The sequence below is a fragment of the Heloderma suspectum genome, chromosome 1 (genome assembly GCF_057233095.1).
Source record: "Heloderma suspectum isolate Gila_16-S chromosome 1, 16-S_ref, whole genome shotgun sequence".
NCBI lineage: Eukaryota > Metazoa > Chordata > Lepidosauria > Squamata > Helodermatidae > Heloderma > Heloderma suspectum.
The window spans coordinates 153,030,452-153,050,757 of record NC_139458.1 but is presented as its reverse complement, the minus strand read 5'-3'; the positions used below and the strand labels follow the sequence as shown (position 1 = coordinate 153,050,757).

At 40.2% G+C, this 20,306-nt stretch overlaps 1 protein-coding gene across 4 annotated transcripts in view; it reads right to left on the bottom strand.

Moving 5' to 3' along the window:
• SLC49A4 (solute carrier family 49 member 4) overlaps positions 1–20,306 on the bottom strand; it is a 136,913-nt gene that overhangs the window by 35,016 nt on the left and 81,591 nt on the right. For 3 of the 4 annotated variants that reach the window (XM_084807240.1, XM_084807253.1, XM_084807246.1), the window contains exon 7: positions 17,334–17,461. In XM_084807240.1, coding sequence (XP_084663366.1) covers positions 17,334–17,461 — 128 coding nt within the window. The remainder of the gene's footprint in view (positions 1–17,333; positions 17,462–20,306) is intronic. The other variant, XR_014784045.1, reaches the window with a different exon arrangement.

The window sequence follows — 20,306 nt, the reverse complement described above, 5'->3', positions numbered from 1 at the left end:
ATACTTGGGAATTGGCACAGGGTCCTGTGTAATAGTATTTAAAACCATCCTAGACCAAAGAGAAGACAAATTACATTGCTTCAATTTACAGCACAGCAATGGATATAGGATGGCAAATTATCAGTGGGAGGCATAGCACAGTGTAAAGAATGAGAGGATTTGTAGTGTGCCTGTCATAGTGATTTCTAAGGACAAAAACATACAATGCTAGCAATCTGTTTCACCCATTAACTGAACCCTAAAAAATTTGGTGTCAGATCCTGCCAGCGCTAAACAATATTTACTAGATTGGTCCCACTATTTTAGTCTGTGTGAAGGTAAGCTATTATAAAAGCTGGCAGGGAAGTAGCAAAGTTTTAACAGTTTCTTATGAAACCTGACCAGTGTAATACTAACGTTAACAGGTCTTCCCATAATTAACTTATGGAATCACGTAAAAACAAAAAGCTTTTCCCCATAGGGTATGTTCATCTGTTTAATACAGTTGACTAGAAAGATTCTTATTCTAGTGCACATTGATCAAATTCTTATCCACGTGAAAAAGTCATGAATGTGGCTTGCAGTTAGAACAAATCTGATTTACTTGATATACTCTATAAAAGTAAAGGAAAAAGAAAACTTCAACAGTAAACTATTTGAAACTCTGCCCCCAAGCAAAGCAAAATACAGGAGATGACCAAAAAATGTAAATTTGCCAGTGGATTTAACTGCAGTATAAATGGTCTCATTCCTTTCAAGTGAAGTAGTTTCCTATATTATCTAATTAAGTTATCATTGTTTTAAGAATACATAACTTTTAATGAAGTGCAAAGATACATATGCACTATTTTGGATTATATTTATTAAATTAACTTCATTTTGCGGGTTGGATGCAAAGTTCCCATGAATGGAATTCCACTCATGGAAAAGAGCTACTGGCACCTACTAACAAAAGAAGGGAAGTGACTTTTACCAATTCTTCCTTCATTAGCATATGCTCCCCAGTCTGGTGCTGTGGGCTGGGGGACAGAAAATCACCTTCCTTCTATTACTGGGAGCTTCAGCTGGATCAAAGGCCTTTCTGTGAATGAACGGGTACCAACCCTATGTTTTTAAATCTAGAAGTCTTTTGACGTTTTCTTGTTGTTGATATACTGTTTTTAATGAATCAGTTTTATGAATCTGCTTTATTTTGTTGTATGTATGGTTAATATTTGTTACTTTGATTATAACCAAGATTAAAAACAAAAAAAATCCAATTAGTGATCCAGTTTCATATCACGGCAGTTCTTGGGTTGTTTAACGCAGGAATTGTTGGGGCCGACCATCAGCAACTGAGTGTACTACCTCCTGTGTGCTTGTTCTTTCCACTTTCAATCAACTACTCAGGAACACCTTGTTCCTGGGTTGTTATTATGATGTCCAAACCTGGAACTCTGGAAGGGTTTAACCCCTAAACAACCCAGAGTTAACCCAACAATCACCTATGGTTCCTGGGGTGTTGATTGAAAGTGGAAGTGATGAGCATACAGGAGGCAGCGCGATTGCTCGTTATCTCGGCTCTGACAATTCCAGGGTTAAACAACTCAAGAACTGTGACACGTGAATCAGGTCAGTGTCTCTTTAGAGAGGTTTATGGGCTTATAACAATGTAAGAACATAAGAATAGCCATGCTAGATCACACCAAGGGCCTATCTTGTCCAGCATTCTGTTCACACAGTGGCCAACAGTTGCCCATGGGAAACCCACAAGCAGGACATGAGTGCATCAGCACCCTTCTACCCATGTTCTCCAGCAACTGGTGTACATAAGCATACTGCCTCTAATACTGGAGGCAGCATATAGCCATCAGGACTAGTAGCCATTGATAGCTTTCTACGCCAGGAATTTGTCTAACCTTTTAAAGCCATCCAAATTGGTGGCCTTCACTACGTCCTGTGGTAGCGAATTCCATAGTTTAACTCTTGCTCACTTTGTTATAGGTAACAATGGAAACAAATTTGGTTTCAGCATATATTGTGGTACTGTTCTTCCAAATTTCATTTTTTTAAAAGATGCATACACACTCACATCCTCTAACAACCCATATCAATAAAGCATGTTAAACTTTGGTAGATGGATAAAAGTTTTTGGTCACTATGGTGAAGAAAAACCTGGAGATGTTTGCTCTTATTTTGAACTTTTCCAGGGCATTGTACATGTCACTTCTAATCACTGCATTTTAGCAGCTTTGTTGTAACCACTAAATTCCACATTTGTATGGTCCCTTGCTTAGGTGAGGCGAAAACACACAGATGGTCTTAAGACAGGGTGGGCAACTTGTAGTTCTTGATGTTTTGACCTACAACTCCCATCATCCCTCACCTTTACCTGTGCTGACTAGTGCTGATAGGAGAAAACATCTGGAGAGCCACAAGTTGTCCACCTCTGTCTGAAGTGGTATGTGCAATTATCTTGTAATGGACCTTGTTTCTAGGACTCTGTGTCTCAGAACAGCACACTGTCACATATGTTCACCCCTCAGGAACATGAAGCCAGTGGGAGGCAGGATCTACCCTTTGCCTCTTTCATCAACAGAATTGGTGGGAACTTGCACACATACGTGTGTGTGTGTGTGTGTGTGTGTGTGAGAGAGAGAGAGAGAGAGAGAGAGAGAGAGAGAGAGACAGCCTAGTCCTCTCCATTCCCTAAAGTAAGAGTTATCTAAAAATAGGCCTTGATCATTTCCAGCTTCAAGCTACATTTAAGCTATATTATTTAATCTATATTATTAAGGGAATAGATTGCTAAATCATGCTTCTCCTAAGCAGGTGAAATAAAAGTTGGAGGACATACCACAAAATGCTACTTTTCTGTGTGTAGAAGTAACTCACATGCTCCAATCCAAAAAATGCATAATATGTTTTTCTAATTACAAGGTTACAGCTTGCAAATGAATGTGAAACTGCTTAATTAGGGCACTAAGCGTAATGAAGAACACAGCTTTCAATGTATCCATGTGCCTAAGTTTGGACATCAGAGGTATACTCAATAACCAGACAAGTCTTTTTCAGAACTAAGGAGAATCTACTGACATATAGCTCCATGTGGAATGTAACATGTGTTAACCTTTCCATAGCTATTTCATTTGTGCCCTGAAAACACTGTTCAGCATCTTAAGGTATTCTTGCTGAAACCATTACATATGCTTGCTTAGTCACCTTCTGCTGCTCCTCTTGCTGGAAGTTGTATTTTCCCAACACTGTTTTTAATGGCAGTATATTTTTGATCAGACCACAGTATTTGCCTTAACTTTATTGCTGCTACTGCTTTTCTCTTTATTAGCCTACCCATTTACTGCATCTTCAGATGCTCTCCTCCAGGTGCTGACTGAGTTCTAGCGGGTGACAACCACAGAGATGTCATTCTTGGCTGTGGTGTCTAGTTTGTGGAATGCTCTCCCCAGGGACACTCACCTGGCACCCACATTTTCTATGCCAAGCAAAGAAACATTTCATTTCCCAGGCTTAAAAAGTATTTTAAACTTGGGTTGATTGATTCTGATGCTGTTTTTAGCCATTTTTAATTTTCTTGCTATATTGTGTATTTTTATCTTTCAGATGGATTATTTTATTGATTTTCTTAGTGAAAGCTTGGGAAATTTTATTAAAACCTAAGATACAATCGTCTAAACACACACTGCAACTACCCACACCACTGTCTCTGCTAGTTACTGCCCTATATACTCTTTGGAGCCCTTTAACGGTAGTAGACCCATAAACCTTCAACTTACAACCTAGTGTATTTTCAAATGAGGACTCTGTGTGGCAATGTTATTGTTATAGGTTTACACAATTCAAGTGATAGTACTGAGAGGCTCAACTGATTGAGAAAGTCCAGGTCCAGTAGGATGAGAGGTGTGTGTGTGTGTGTGTGTGTGTGTACACTTCCACACACTTTTTTGGTATTATATATTTTTATATTGTATACTGATGTATGTCTGTATCTATACCTATACATACATTTTTGTATTATATACATCTCTGTCTGTCTCTCGCTCTGTGAGTATTGTATATTTTGTATGTTATAATATAAAAATAGCTGTGCTTAATTAGTATGCTTTAACTAGACAGGCTAAAAGTGCCAGTGGTATAAGAGTTTTCAGTGAGGATGGTGTAACTGCTACTCCTTGATAAGGATTGTCTAACTAGTCTGTGAGAAGAAGCGGACCCTTTTGGGGCAAACAGACTAGCAGGGAACTTCAGCAGTTACGCCAAAGAGTGCCTCTGTAAAACTCTGCACAATTGCAACTTGGCTATTACCTATATAGTGAAGAGATGATTCATGACTATGAGCCAATTCATATGGCCTCTGGGAGTATGGCTGCTGCTCAAAACTGCTGTGTGTGTCAGCTCCATGCGTATGGCCAGCTGACTGAAGCTGCCATCAGATGCAGAATTTATTACTCTTTCTCCCATGGACCAAGGAAAGGAAGCATATGGCAGAATTGAAGAAGGAGATTTCTCTCCATCACAATTGACTCAATGAGCTTAAGGGTAGCAGGAAGAGGACGATGGAAGGTCCTTCAAAATTCCAAGCAACACTGGGAAAACTTTATGATGACTCTGTAGGCAGTGCAAATTTAAATGCTAGAAGTTATGAATGCATAATACTTTATGTTCATAGGGGTCAATCCATTCAAATGCATGCATGTATTTTCCTAGTAACATGACCACATTCTTTATGTGTACTAATCTAATCCTCTTTATGAAATAAGTAGGGCTGAGCTGAAAGCAAGGATGTTTTTGTTAACATTTTTGTCAGCACTGAAAATAATTTTTCAGTGACGGATTCAAAAGAGGATGGAATGTTTCAGCTATTGAGGAAGCACTGCCCTCACTCTGAATGAGCTTTGTTAGCCCTCTGAGACACATAGCCAGATATCATTGGCTACTTAGCATCATTGCGATGTCATTTTGTTCACTATGTGATTTCCATTTAGTTAGAACTACCATATAAGTAATCCAAGAAGACTCATCCTAAATTGTCTGTGCTTCAGCTCAATGTCAGTACACAGCTAAAACTGACTGGCTACATAGCAAACATTGTAATGTCTTCCCATTCATTACATGACTGGCTGGAATCACTCTTGGAAGGAGAAAGAAGGCTTATCTCTGTGTGTGTGCGCGCACGTGTGTACATGAGCGCACACACAAACAACAACTGATGGAGGAAACAAATGGTAATGAATAGGAAGAAAATAAGGTAAACCTTCTCCCAATTAAGGTTTTCTGGGGGCAAATATTTTGTCTCCCCTGAAAGCAGTTCTTTTGACTTGAAAAGTCCTAGAAATAATGCTTATTTTGATTTAGTTTGGCTAATTGGTGTCCTTGACTGGAAGTGTAACTTGGGGTCTCATCATAAACTTTCTACGTCACTAACCTTCTCTTCCTAGCTTCTTAAATCAAAAGCTGATGAAACAACTCTGATAATGTGAGAGATTTAGTATGATTTTATGCCCCATGAAACATGTCACATTGGCAGAGTAGTACTTACAATAACAGTTTCATTGTTGCAATATTCATGTAAACATTTGCATATTCTGAGCAGTGAAAGTGATGATGTACTTTAAAAATAAGAAGGAATTTCTCACGGGTATGAGAAAGGGGCAGAGGGATCAGTGCTACAAGGCTGCATTAACTTATAGCACTTATAATGGGCAGTCTTGGTTTATCTAGCCACTTTGGGCAGGCAACCTTTTGGAAGTACAAGCTAGAAATTAGCTGCTTCAGACTTGTCTTCTTCCCCATACAGTGAGCAGCAGCACCATTAGCAGGTATCCATTTATTGGAGTACTTATGAACACTTAATGAACCCAAACTACCTTGAAACTGTAAAATATTCTACCATAATTGCTAAGATAGATACTTCGACACACTGATAAACTATTTTTGTTATACACAGTGTGTTCCCGCTTTGCAGTTCAAGGAAATGCCAATGTCCCCTGTGACCTCTGATGTCAATGAAAAGCTGCTCTGGCATTAATGCTGAACCAGTTCTCGCTTCTTAAATAGCAATCTTACATTCCCGCCCCAAAGCCCAAGTGTCACCAAGCACTGCCCTGCATTTGAACTCCAGTACTTTAACTGAGATGCACACTACACCCTGCAACTTTTAATTAACACAAAAAAGAATAAGTTCAACCAAATCAATTTAAATGTGCCATGTCTCCCAATTACTCTGGAGTACAAAGGTCACCATTATATTGCATCATTACATTCAGGAATAAAGCTGGCACGAATCCCTATAAATTAGCACTTAAATAGCTGATGCATTTCCATCCTTCAGAAATTATTTCATGTGCAAGTAAGCCTGATTTTCAAGCCACAAGGACATAAATCAAGAAAATGTACTGCATCTATATAATATTATTTTCTCTAAAAAACAGTCAGAAAAAAAACAATGTCTAAATCCACGGCACTACCTTGGTCAGACACACAGAAGTTCCAGAAATATGAAGAAATCTACTGATGGATATAAATGAACACAGAAAATGCTAAATCCTGAATACAGATAGTCTGCAGAAGTACAATTCTGTTTTTCTCCATAATGTACTTTGGTCCTCAGATATGTACTACAGATGACACAAAAGAAAAGATGCAATTTCACAAGGGCCACTTATTTCAAAGGAACCTGGCAGGCCACTCAAATAAGGAGTCTGCAGGTCATCACAGCCCAATTCTGGAGGAGGTTTTACAAGGGTCTGTCTCCTCAAAAGGTAACAACAGTATTCTATTAGCAAAATGTGTCAGAAAAACACACTGGATCTAAAAAGAAGAACCTGACCTTTAGCAACTTATCAAGACTAATGGATTCTGCTTTAGAAGACTTTATGCCAAGTGCTAAAATATGTTCAGGCAAAAATGGGATAAGAAATGCTTTTAAATGTGATGATTTATTGTGCTGGTATGTCGTACAGATATTAGTGGTAAACTCTAGACAGGGATGCTCAAGGCTACAAGAGAAGCAATGGCTGCTTGCTACATCAAAGGAGGAAATCGTTCCCTCATTTTGGCAGGTTCCCTAGTCTGCTTTCCCTAAAATTCTGCAGGAAAAGACAACTAATTAAACATACTTATTAAGAAATAAGATAACTCTCATCCTTAGTTAAGAATAAGGGCATCTAGCAGAGCTTGAAATCTGGCGGGATCAATTTGTAACTGACAGGCCTAAATTCATCTCTGCACATAATAAGCTCTTGTGTCAGCTGCAGGTACAGGCAACATTTTTTGCTTACGGGGATAAAATAACCTGTCTTATCAGATGACGTTCCTTCATTCTTGCACTTGAACTATCTCAACATTTTGATCGCACACATATACATCTTGTACTAGTCTGAAAAATGTTAGGACGTCTTAGTTTCACAGCACTAGGGAGAATGGTCAAAATATTCACTACTTAAGTGAGAAAGAATAAGCAATGGGGGAGGGAGACAGGGAATTGCCCAGCTACATGGTTTTCATACAGGGAACAGGAATTGTTAGTGGTGGAATATCCTGTTCTTTTGCTACATGGGCAAATGAGCAACCTGGCATTGCTTATAGGCCATGCAAGGTGCGTAATGTAAGAAAACCTACAAGCCAAAAATCTTGGAAAGCATGTTGTAGAATCCAGTTGAGCACAGAGTTTTTGTCATAACCACCAGGTCAGCCTGATTTGTGTCTCTCATTAAAGTTTGCTTTGTGAGCAGGTTTTGAGGATCCCTTACTCCCCCAAACATTGGATGGTACATGCAATCCAGTCTCATTTTGCATGCATAGACATTATATTTAAAACAGGGGCAAATCAATGCTGGTAGTACACAGCGATAGCAAACCAAAATCCTGAATTAAATAAAGTCTGACAGAAATCTACTCACAAAGTGGTCTGAACAGTGGTCTTATCCTTCCCCCCTATACCAAATTATTGTCCCTCCCCGGTACCTCTAAACTACTGCCATTCTGCATACATGTACATTTATGGTAGCATTCATAGCAGTGAGGTGGCAATCACAGTGGATTGGAGAAGTAAACAACATTATGCAGCCAAGAACAAGCCAGTCACAAAGGCCCAAGATCCTTCACTGAGCACACCCCTTTAGACCAATGATCACTAAGTAGTTATATAAACAATGGTAATGACAAAGGAAGCCACACTTGGTTTACTAAAAGATAGGCCAACATTGTCTTCCATGAGTGCTTAGACTGTGTAAGCTAATTTACATGCAAGTTTTATTTTTTACACTTCTGCACAGAACCACCAACTACTTCCAGTCCTGAAGGAGGCTACCAAAAAAACTTTTAAGAATTCATGTGACCCACCAAATCCGTTGAGATTTTCCACCATCACAACAACATTCTTCTAATAAAAGAAGCAATTAAACTGGATGTTACAAGAACTAAAAGAAAATGAAGAAGCTTATGTTATTCCCAAGCAATCATGTTTTGTGCATGCTGAAATCTTTGAAAACAGAGTGATTTGAGACTGGCAAAATACAAACTTGATCTACCAGTTCTGTTTTGGATCAGTGGTGTGTGTGTGTGTGTGTGTGTGTGTGTGTGAGACAGAGAGAGAGAGAGAGAGAGAGAGAGAGAGAGAGCGTATTTTCACCTGGCAAAGCCTGTCCACTTTGGTCCTAGTAAATAAGAACTGAAGTGAATGTATAAGTTTATTTTGCTGCATCAATTCAGACAGGATACATTTTTGCCAGAATGTACTCTTGTTGTTGTTCAGTCGTTCAGTCGTGTCCGACTCTTCGTGACCCCATGGACCATAGCACGCCAGGCCTTCCTGTCCTGCGCACTCTCCCGGAGTGTGCTCAGGTTCATATTCATTGCATCGGTGATACTATCTAGCCATCTCATCCTCTGCCGTCCCCTTCTCCTTTTGCCTTCAGTCTTTCCCAGCATCAGGGTCTTTTCCAGAGAGTTTTCTCTTTGCATTAGGTGGCCAAAATATTTCAGCTTCAGCTTCAGTATCTGTCCTTCCAATGAGCACTCAGGGTTGATTTCCTTTAGGATGGACTGATTTGACCTCCTTGCAGTCCAGGGGACTCGTAAGAGTCTTCTCCAGCACCACAGTTCGAAAGCATCAATTCTTCGGCGCTCAGCCTTCCTTATAGTCCAGCTCTCACAGCCATACATTACTACTGGGAAAACCATAGCTTTGATTAGACGGACCTTTGTTGGCAAGGTGATGTCTCTGCTTCTTACTATGCTGTCTAGGTTTGCCATAGCTTTCCTCCCAAGGAGCAAGCGTCTTTTAATTTCATGGCTACAGTCACTGTCTGCAGTGATCTTGGAGCCCAAGAAAGTAAAATCTGTCACTGCTTCCAATTCTTCCCCTTCTATATGCCAGGAAGTGATAGGGCCAGATGCCATGATCTTCGTTTTTTTAATGTTGAGTTTCAAACCAGCTTTTGCACTCTCCTCTTTCACCCTCAACAAGAGGCTCTTTAGATCCTCTTCACTTTCTGCCATTAGGGTGGTATCGTCTGCATATCGGAGGTTGTTGATAATTCTCCCAGCAATCTTAATTCCGACCTCTGATTCATCTAACCCGGCATTTCTCATGATGTACTCTGCATATAAGTTAAATAAGCAGGGTGACAATATGCAGCCTTGTCGTACTCCTTTCCCAATTTTGAACCACTCGGTTGTTCCATGTCCGGTTCTTACTGTTGCTTCTTGACCCTCGTACAGGTTTCTCAGGAGACAGGTAAGGTGGTCTGGTACTCCCATCACTTTAAGAATTTGCCACAGTTTGTTGTGATCCACACAATCAAAGGCTTTAGCGTAGTCAATGAAGCAGAAATAGACGTTTTTCTGGAATTCTCTTGCTTTCTCCATGATGCAGCGAATGTTGGCGATTTGATCTCTAGTTCCTCTGCCTCTTCGAAACCCAGCTGGTACTTCCGGTAGTTCTTGGTTCGCATACTGCTGAAGCCTAGCTTGTAGGATTTTGAGCATCACCTTGCTGGCATGTGAAATGAGCGCAATTGTGCGGTAGTTTGAACACTCTTTGGCGTTGCCCTTCTTTGGAATTGGAATGTAAACTGACCTTTTCCAGTCTTGCGGCCATTGCTGAGTGTTCCAAATTTGTTGGCATATTGAATGAAGCACTTTAACAGCATCATCTTTTAGGATTTTAAATAGCTCAGCTGGAATACTGTCATCTCCGCTAGCTTTGTTGTTACTAATGCTTCCTAAGGCCCACTTGACTTCACTCTCGAGGATGTCCGGCTCAAGTTCAGTGACCGCACTATCATGGCTATCAAGGACATTACTATCATGGCTATCAAGGACATTATGATCTTTCCTGTATAGTTCTTCTGTGTATTCTTGCCACCTCTTCTTAATCTCATCTGCTTCTGTGAGGTCCCTGCCTTCTTTGTCCTTTATCATGCCCGTCTTTGCACAAAACGTTCCCTTGAGATCTCCAATTTTCTTGAAGAGATCTCTAGTCTTTCCCATTCTGTTGTTTTCCTCGATTTCCTTGCGTTGTTCATTTAAGAAGGCCTTCTTGTCTCTCCTTGCTATTCTCTGGAACTCTGCATTCAGTTGGATATATCTTCCCCTTTCTCCCTTGCTTTTTGCTTCCCTTCTTTCCTCACCTACTTGTAAAGCCTCCTCAGACAGCCACTTGGCTTTCTTGCATTTCTTTTTCTTTGGGATGGATTTCGTTGTTGCCTCCTGAACAATGTTACGGACCTCCATCCATAGTTCCTCAGGCACTCTGTCTATCAGGTCTAATCCCTTAAATCTATTCCTCACCTCCACTGTATATTCATAAGGGATATGATTTAGGTCATACCTGAATGGTTTAGTGGTTTTCCCTACGTTCTTCAATTTCAGCCGAAATTTTGCAAGAAGCAGCTCATGATCTGAGCCACAGTCAGCTCCAGGTCTTGTTTTTACTGACTGTATGGAGCTTCTCCATCTTTGGCTGCAAAGGACATAATCAATCTGCTTTCGATATTGACTATCTGGTGATGTCCATGTGTAGAGTCGTCTCTTGTGCTGTTGGAAAAGAGTGTTTGCTATGATCAGCATGTTCTCTTGGCAAAACTCTACTAGCTTTTGTCCTGCTTCATTTTGTACACCAAGGCCATGCCTGCCTGTTATCCCGGTGATTTCTTGACTTCCTACTTTAGCATTCCAGTCCCCTATGATGAAGAGGACATCTTTTTTTGGTGTTAGTTCTAGAAGGTGTTGGAGGTCTTCATAGAACCGATCAACCTCAGCTTCTTCGGCATCAGTGGTTGGGGCACAGACTTGAATTACTGTGATGTTGAATGGTTTGCCTTGGATTCGTACTGAGATCATTCTATCATTTTTAAGATTGTACCCCAGTACTGCTTTTCCCACCCTTTTGTTGACTATGAGTGCTACTCCATTTCTTCTAAGGGATTCTTGCCCACAATAGTAGATATGATGGTCACCTGAATTAAATTCGCCCATGCCTGTCCATTTTAGTTCGCTGATTCCCAAGATGTCGATGTTCAATCTTGCCATCTCATGTTTGACCACCTCCAGCTTACCTTGATTCATTGATCTAACATTCCAGGTTCCTAAACAATATTGTTCTTTACTCGGATTTTCTTTTCACCACCAGACACATCCACAGTTGAGTGTCCTTTCGGCTTTGGTCCAGCCGCTTCACTCTTTCTGGCGCTACTTGGAAATACCCTCTGCTCTTCCCCAGTAGTATATTGGACACCTTCCGACCTGAGGGGCTCATCTTCCGGCCTCATATCTTTTAGCCTTGTGATACGTTCCATGGGGTTTCCTTGGCAAAAATACTGGAGTGGGTTGCCATTTCCTTCTCCAGTGGACCACATTTTGTCAGAACTCTCTGCCATGACCTGTCCGTCTTGGGTGGCCCTGCACGGCATAGCTTATGGCTTCACTGAGTTACGCAAGCCCCTTCGCCAAAACAAGGCAGTGATCCATGAAGGGGGAATGTACTCTACTGCCTGCATTTGATAACAGTGCAGACAAGCAAAAAGGGAAATGCTCTTAGTTTATCTATTCGCCTCTGATAGGAGAGAACGGTGTAACAATTTGCTACCCCATAGATAGCAGCTTCTGCAAAGCTTTTGTTCAGCCGTTAAAATACTTTTCTCGCTTAATAACAACAACAACAACAACAACGAGTCCAGCGCTGATTGCTTTAAAATATGAAAACCAGATCAAAGTACAGACCAAATGGAATGTATAGTACTGGTAATTCAGGTGGTATTTCCTGTCAGCCAGACATCCATTTCAATATGCTATAGTCATCTCTGGTTTATAGCTATGCACCAAAGACAATTTTGGAGCCTCAAAGTTAATTTGAATTAGACAGACCTATTTATATAAAGAGAGTACTCAATTAAAGTTCTGTTCATTAATTAAAAACTAAGTTCAATGGCATAGCTGGGGAAGGGAAGCTCTGTAGCTATAGAACACCACAAAAAGGAACAACAGCTGAATCTCAAAGTTCATTATACAGACTCTCCGGGAATTTCACATGAAAAAAAGGGTGGTTGCTCTTGAAAGTAGGGTACAGCACACCTACTTCAAACCAACAATGCTCCTCTTTGAAACCAAGAGCACAATATCGAACTAAAGACTTGTCTAATCAGAATTGTTAAGACCACAACTATGAGCTTCAGTCCTCTCAGGCTTGATTTAAGTACATATGCAACTTCCAGCGATGGCTATATATTACCCCCAACATCAGAGGCATTGTGCCTGTCAATACCAGTGGATGGGGAACATGAGCAGGAAGGTGCTATTGCATTCATATCCCACTTGTGGGCTTCCCACAGGCATCTGGCTTGCCACTGTGTGTACACAATGCTGGATTAAATAGGCCTTTGGTCTGATACAGCAATGGCTCTTCTTATATTCTTATGAAACATTCTGGGAGTGGCTCTTCTCAACTTAAATGAAAGTCTTCTAAACCTACTTTAGAAGAAAAAGCTCCCAAATGGAAGGAGAACATAAGCTGATGTTTTAAATGGCTGACTATACTTGCACAAAGCTTCAGACACTAGCTACCAAAGTATAAACTGCCCTGCTTCCCACCTCCCAGAGTAATAACCCTCAAGTCCAATAAGGTGGCTTCATATGTCACCTTGGCTACTTAACTCTATGGTCCTTTTAGTAAACTAAAACAGGAACAAATTAAAGTGAAAAGTCCAGAAGGACAGGAGGAAATTGAGAATTGCTTAAGAAAACAAGAGAACAGGGAAGAACAGCAGGTAAGCCACAAAAGCGGAAGAGAAAGATTTAAAAATGTGCAACTACCGAAGAGTCGGACACGACTGAACGACTGAACAACAAATGAAGTTTTGTTACTATACAAAAATTTCAACATTCTATCCCAGATCTCAGTTTAAGCACTTCGCCAGGAGCAGCAGGGTATCACCTATAGATAGTAGAAGACAGGGAAAACTCAGAAACAAAGCACAGGATGAAGAAACTTAAGGGGGGGGGGGCGGAGGCCTGTGATGTCAAAACATAAAGTGAAGAAGTAACAGAAATGATAGACTAGCTCCAAAACAAAAAAGCACATATGATATAGAACTGTTTTCTGTATATGACTTGTTTAGCATAGTAAGAGCAACCAAAGGAAAAATTGTGACGTTTACTAGTTCAGCATTTTACAAGCATCTCATAATAGCTTGTTATTTCAGAACATGCATGGGTTCCCAGATTCTAGATAAGCACCGCATACTAGTTGACCACAAAAAACAACGTGCAACTATAAACTGGAACTCCAAGCAACCTCATTAATCACTTTCTTTAACCAATGTTTGCAATCAGCTAACAGCAGTTTTGAAAGCCTTGTCAAAAACACTTCAGTTTAATGAACTTCAAAATTCCCCCCTCCTTTGCTTTCTATCAGTAAATAAAACTACAGGTTATTACTGCCTTTTCTTCAAAGCTAGGTTATTTTTACCAGTTAAAGGCTCCACCAAGGAAGTTCCTTCAACTGTATGCCTGGACTTGCACTTCTATAGTGGGGTCTTACATGGTCAGTTCTGACAGTGGTCTCCCCTGCTGCATTACAATGGTTTTGGGAACTAGGGGCAGTATCCAATATGGCCAGCTCACCAGCAGGAACTACCGCTAGCACAATGGGAACCTAGCAGCTCCAGAAGCAATCAGAAAGAAGCAGGAATGTTTGTTTCTCGAAAGGCACAGGTCCCAGTCTGGAAACAGTTTCTGCTCATTTCTGGGGTTCCTTTCGCAAGTGCTAGTTCCTGTTGCCCTCGCAGTAGGTCCCATGGGTGCAACGGAACCAGCAGAGGCAGAGCAGCAGTACAGATCTAAAATTTCTGGAAATTTTGAAGCCACAGAAAAAAGGGTTTTTTTCCAGTTTCTTCTGTGCGTGAACAGAAACAGAAAAAAAAAAGATCTGTACTCTTTACAAGTCTAAAGTCACTTTTTTATTTTAGGACAGGAGTGGGCAATATGTCCCTGCTGCCCCTGCTGAATTTGCTGTGGTGACAGTGGCCAAACAACTCAAAATGTTGCTTTAAAGCTTTCTTTTAAAGCGACATTTGACCTTTGAAGGCCACCGCTGCAGTTTGCTGCTGAATTTCAGAGACAGAACACCTATTATTTTGCTGCTGCTGCTGCAATTCATCAGCACGTGGCAGCAGGGGTGCAGTCCCCAGAGCCCCTGAGCTTGCCCACCCCTGCTTTAGGAACATAAAATGTATTACATATAACTTGGTTTGCTTATAAATTATCATTACAATTTAAAATATTTAAAAGTAAACTCATTAAAATTGAAATTATTATCTGAAAAAAACCTGAACTTTTAAATTTAATATACTAAACATGATAATTTTATGAGCAAACCAAGTTATACATAATACATTTTAGGAACCACAGCAAGCAGTCCCTGAAACATCTCAATCATCCTAAAAGCCAGAAGAAGCAGGAAGAACTGGAGGTAGAGGAAGACTGGTGTACAGCATCTGTCTGTGTTTGTGAGGAATTGGTTGAGGTGGAGTTTAGTGTAGTTTGGCCTGAAGGGAAACGTATTGAGAGTTTATTTAGCTGGCGAAGACTCTTACCTATTAGGAATGGTAACCAAGAATATTTAATTTAAGAAACTTTAAGCACTTTCAACCCATTATTTGAAGAGTGACTTTTATTCCCTTTTGTAAATAATTCCCTCTTAATAATCATCTTAATTTTTGTTCATTTGGAAATGTTGTCTCTAGTGGTGGTGTCAGTCCCATGCATACACCATAAGAACCAGGTTACTGAGTTTCTTTTAGGTAGAGAGGGTTTATTTTGGTAGCAGAAGTTAAAGGTTTTATACCTGAGGCAGCGTTCCCTAACAGTAAGGTCTAACTGGGAATTTATTAAAAACTGTGGCAGTGAGTTCCATAGACCCAACCCTCAAAGCTTTAAAAAAAATTTTTTTAAAGAAATATAGGTGAGAAACATGTTGTTCCGTAGCATACAGTGGTAGTGGTGGGATAACCTACAGTGTTTCTCTTATATATGGGTTTTAGCACCACATTCATTGACCTGGTTCGCATGACATGACAATCCTTGCTTGTTTCAGGGCAGCATGTCGTGATGTCGAAACCCTGCATGGTTTCCTTGGCGCTGTTTGTTAACCACACACAAGCCACCCTGAGAACCTATTGATTGTTGTTGCGTTGTTCAGGGTGGCTTGTTTTCAGATTGGCTTGTCGTGACATGCGAACCCAGCAGAGTGGCTTATGCATGGCTTGCTGGAAAGGTCTACAGAACCGCATGGCAAGAACAGCAAAAAATCCGGTCACTCCTTGCGATCTCACTAGTGCCACCTCCTGCCTCCATCCTCCCTCACCATCCGCCCCTCCTCTGATACATCATCACCCCCCTAGACAGTGACAGTGACACTTTTTCCCCACCTTTGGGGTGATTTGCACATATTTAACGGGGTGCGGGGTTCATCTTCAGGGAGATCTGTAAAAATTTAACATTATTTTTTTCCACTTTCAGGGAGATTTGCATATATTTAACACTATTTCTCTTCACCTTTGGGGAGATTTGTGCATATTTAATGTTATCTTTTTCACCTATGCAAAGATTTGCACAAATTTAAGTTTAAAAAAAAAAAACTTTCAGAGAGATTTGTGCAAATTCACAATAACTGCCATTCTTATTCACAGTAACTACTGAGGTATAGAAAATTTGTGCAAATCTCCCCAAAAGTAAACAAAGAAAAAGTTATATATGCACAAATTTCCCCAAAGGTGAAAAAAAAATTCTACAAAATAAAGTCTACTCTTCTCATGAGCACATTTGTGCTCATTAGCAGAGTAGGCTGCTGAGGGTGTGCTGCAAAGGTCCATGGGATACGTGCCAGGAGTTGGCAGGAGGACTAAAGGAGAAACAAGCCACAGCAAGCTGCAGATTGCCTGATTGTTTGTTGGGAATGATATAGGTTAGCGAGCGAACAACTAACCCACTGTGGATTATTTTCAGGGTGGCTTATCGTGATGTGCAAACTGGCCCACTGACTGCTACAACATCTAACCAGAACAAACCCAGAAACACTACACCCTATAGAAAAAACCCAAGCTGTCAAGAATGCACATTTTCTTTATATATTATTTTCTTTATATATTACGTCATAATATATAACGTAACATGTCTCGTTACATGTTGGGAAACTGAACATGAGTTGGAGCACCCCTAAATGTATATTAGTAAATATATACTGTATATCAGATTAATAATTTTAATAACGAATGGAAGAAATATCTATGCTGGGAGCCTTATAGAGCAGATTAAAAAACATTTTCCCCTCATGGCTTCAAAATATCCAGGGATTTTACATCTCTAGTGTTCCTATCAATGTCTTCCTTTAACATGGCTTTTAGAAATAATTTTAGGGGAGTAAAGACCAGGTAGTAATATATGAACACCTTGTCTTAAACACTTCATTCCCTGTTCTTAAAGAAAACATTCCATAATCCAAACATGTTCGACTTTTCAGGGAAAAACAAAAAAGGGTCTTGGGGTAAAAAATAGTCTCCACTCTAATTTTTTCCTCCCCCCCGCCCCGGGCTGTCACTTCTCTTTTGCAAACTCTGGGTGGAAGATTTATAAAGCAGTTTGAGATACACCGTGGCACTGGGGAGTTAATGACTGACAGCAAAAGAGTCCTGCTATATGTGCCAATCTCCCTATGCCTAGTAGGACCACAGTGTTTATTTTAGAATTAAAAGAGTTTCATAGTAATGAATCTGCAATACAACTTACTTTCCCAACATCCCAGATACTGAAAAACAACCACCAAAACAATCATTTGCCAAGGATGGAAATTAGCATACCTGTAGTTACAGGAAGGTGAATGACGGTTGTTACACATGTCAAAGTGAACCAGATGGATGACAAAGTTGCTCCTGACAATAATAGAAGAAGTATAAGTTTCAGCATTCCTCTGATAAAATCAGCAAACCTGAAACAAACATAAATCACACTTTACAAACCCTTCATACATTCCATAAACGGAGAAAGAGCATTATACTTCACCTATATTGCAAGGATGGTATCATTTAAAATAGCAATTTCTGGTGTAATATTTTTAAGCTGGAAGGAAGCAAACAAGGAAGGGACATCAACAGAAACAAAGACCTCACAGAGTTTCCAAGTTGAGTATATTTATAATTGTCTTGACATTGATTTATTTAAAAAGTTGTCTATTTTTGTTTTATACTTGCCTGTCATGAAGTGTCTTACAACCTGAAACACATTGATCCCTAATATATTGTTGCATTATGAAGAAGTCAAACATCATCTTTACCTCTGTCAAGATGACATTGTTTTAGTACTAGAAACCAATATCTGCCTTGATTTGAAACTCCCCCCTCCCCACCGCCTTCCTTCAATACACAAACACCGATTTCCACTAAATTCAATGGGTTGGATCCAAAGTGCACGTTCCATTAATGAAATATGTTTCTGTTCCAAACACAAGTAAGTATCCAGTACCACTCACACCAATGTAATGTTGCCTCCAACCATTCACATTTCACTCGATGTAGTAATGTATCCTGCATAATGAGCAGGAGGATTAGAAGGCCCCTGTCTTTGCCACTTCGAGGGCATTAGGATCCTTGAATTAGGGAGCAGGAAGATGGAAGACAATTATGTGTCTTACAGTGACTAAGGTACAGAGCTGCAGGCTCCTTGAGGTTCTGAGCTGGAGCAGCCTCAAAATAAATAGAAGCTCATTCTGGAGATGTATTTCCATGGGCTACTGGCAGTAATAACTGCAGGAGATACAGGAGTTTATACCATATAAATAGGAAAACTGGTGGTCTCCAGATGTTTTGGATTACATCTCCCATTGTCCCAAGCCAGCATGACCAATGGTCAGGGATTATGCGAGTTGCTGTCCAAAACATCAGGGGGCACCAGGTTGCCTACCCCTCTATAAATGATGTAACACCTAAGGTGTCTCCAAGTTTGTACACCCTTTGTTGACTTGCTCCCTTTGCCCATAATTATCCCCATGCTTTAACACCTTCCTTTCCCTTCTCTGATGCGGCGTCTCCTTCCATTTCTACCCATATCCTGGAAAGATTGTTTCCATTCCTATGTCCAGCCTCTTCCTATCAATATTTCTTTGAAACTCTCTTTTGGAAAACACTTCCTGGACCTTTTCACATAGTGCCAAATTGGCACTAAGAACTGCCTTGCTCATCACACCAATCCATCTAATCCTACGTGCTAACAGTGGCCAGTCAAGCACCATTGGGGAGCTTACAAACAGGACATGAATGCAATAGCATTCAGAAGTATAGTGGCTCTGTACATAGAAGTTCCTTTCCCTGCCTACTCCCAATTTACTCTCCACTCAAACACACACTTTATTACTGCTGTTTCTCCTCCTCTCTTCCATTCTGTTTTGTCTGTCCAATTGTGACACTGCCCTTGACCTTGAGTTTACAACTGTGTCCTGTACATCACCTAGTTCTCTGTAGTGTGAGAAATATAGAAGAGCAGCAAAGGAATTCCTTCCTACCACAGGGCCCCCAAAAAGCCCATTGCCAACTTTCCCCACAAACTTGGCCCAGTATTTTATGATCCAGAAAATTCACAGTATGTGCACCCTATAGTTAAGAGTCGTAAGTCGTTGCTGTCGAACCCACTGCTTAAAGAAATTACACTATGTCACAACGTTTCTTCATTTCGACTTTGCTGCAGTTTAAAAGATGAAGGGAATTCTGAAATGTGAAGGACAAATATATATATATATATATATATATATATATATATATATATATATCTCTCTCTCTGATCATTAGCAAATGCGACAAGAAAAATGCCAGGGAAAAAAGGAGGCTGATTTGTGTCGCTGTACAGTTTTTCAAAAAACCCAAAACACATGAATGTCACTCTTTGAAGTTGTTTTCTCATCCCCACCCTGAATGAAACTCATTTTACAGCTGCTAACGAAAGGGTACAATCACCACCAGGTGTCCCAAATATCCAAGGCTCTTCAGTCACAAACTTGCCATATAAATTATCTCAAATTCCTGGTTTGGGGCTAGGAGAATGGCAGTATCGAGAGCATAAATCTCATGTGGAGGAAGACACCATATAGTACAGGTAACAAAATAATGAAATTTGAGAGCTCATTTTCCAACTGTGCCTTTCTTTGACAGGCATAATTTTGTACCACAGGCACAAACATTTCTACTGCGTGCAGAGATAGCTTGACATCCAAATGATAGCTTTTGCATCATCAAAAACTAGAAAGAAAGACTGGAATGTAGTGTCCTTTATATTTTGTGTTTAGCCAGTAAATAATGCTTGCAAGTAGAGTGAAATTACATTGCAATTTAACTGCGTTGGGAGGAAGGGATTGGGAGTTGGGGACTAGGAGGAAGTAAAATTACACTATAGTTAAATGGAAACATTGGAGGTACTAAGAAAATTAGCAGCTGGTAGAACAAAAAGGGTCCCCACACTGAGCTGTTACAACAGATACCAGGCTGCCTGCTTGGTAAGTCACAGGACCGACACTGAAATACATGAGCCTGTCACACTTGACAAGAATCATTATCTAATTTTCCTAATTACAACTTTCAGCAGATTATAGTCAGCACAGACACTGATTCAACTCTACATAGATAACTGCTGAATAGGCCTAAAAGGGGGGAGACATCCATCAAAGGTGACAAATTGCCACTCCTTTTGTGCACAAGCCCCTATGTTTGAAGCTTTATAATTCTTCAGTCAAAAAGAGATATTTGGCGACAGACTATCAAGCTTTAGCTTTTTATAAAAAGCACAAA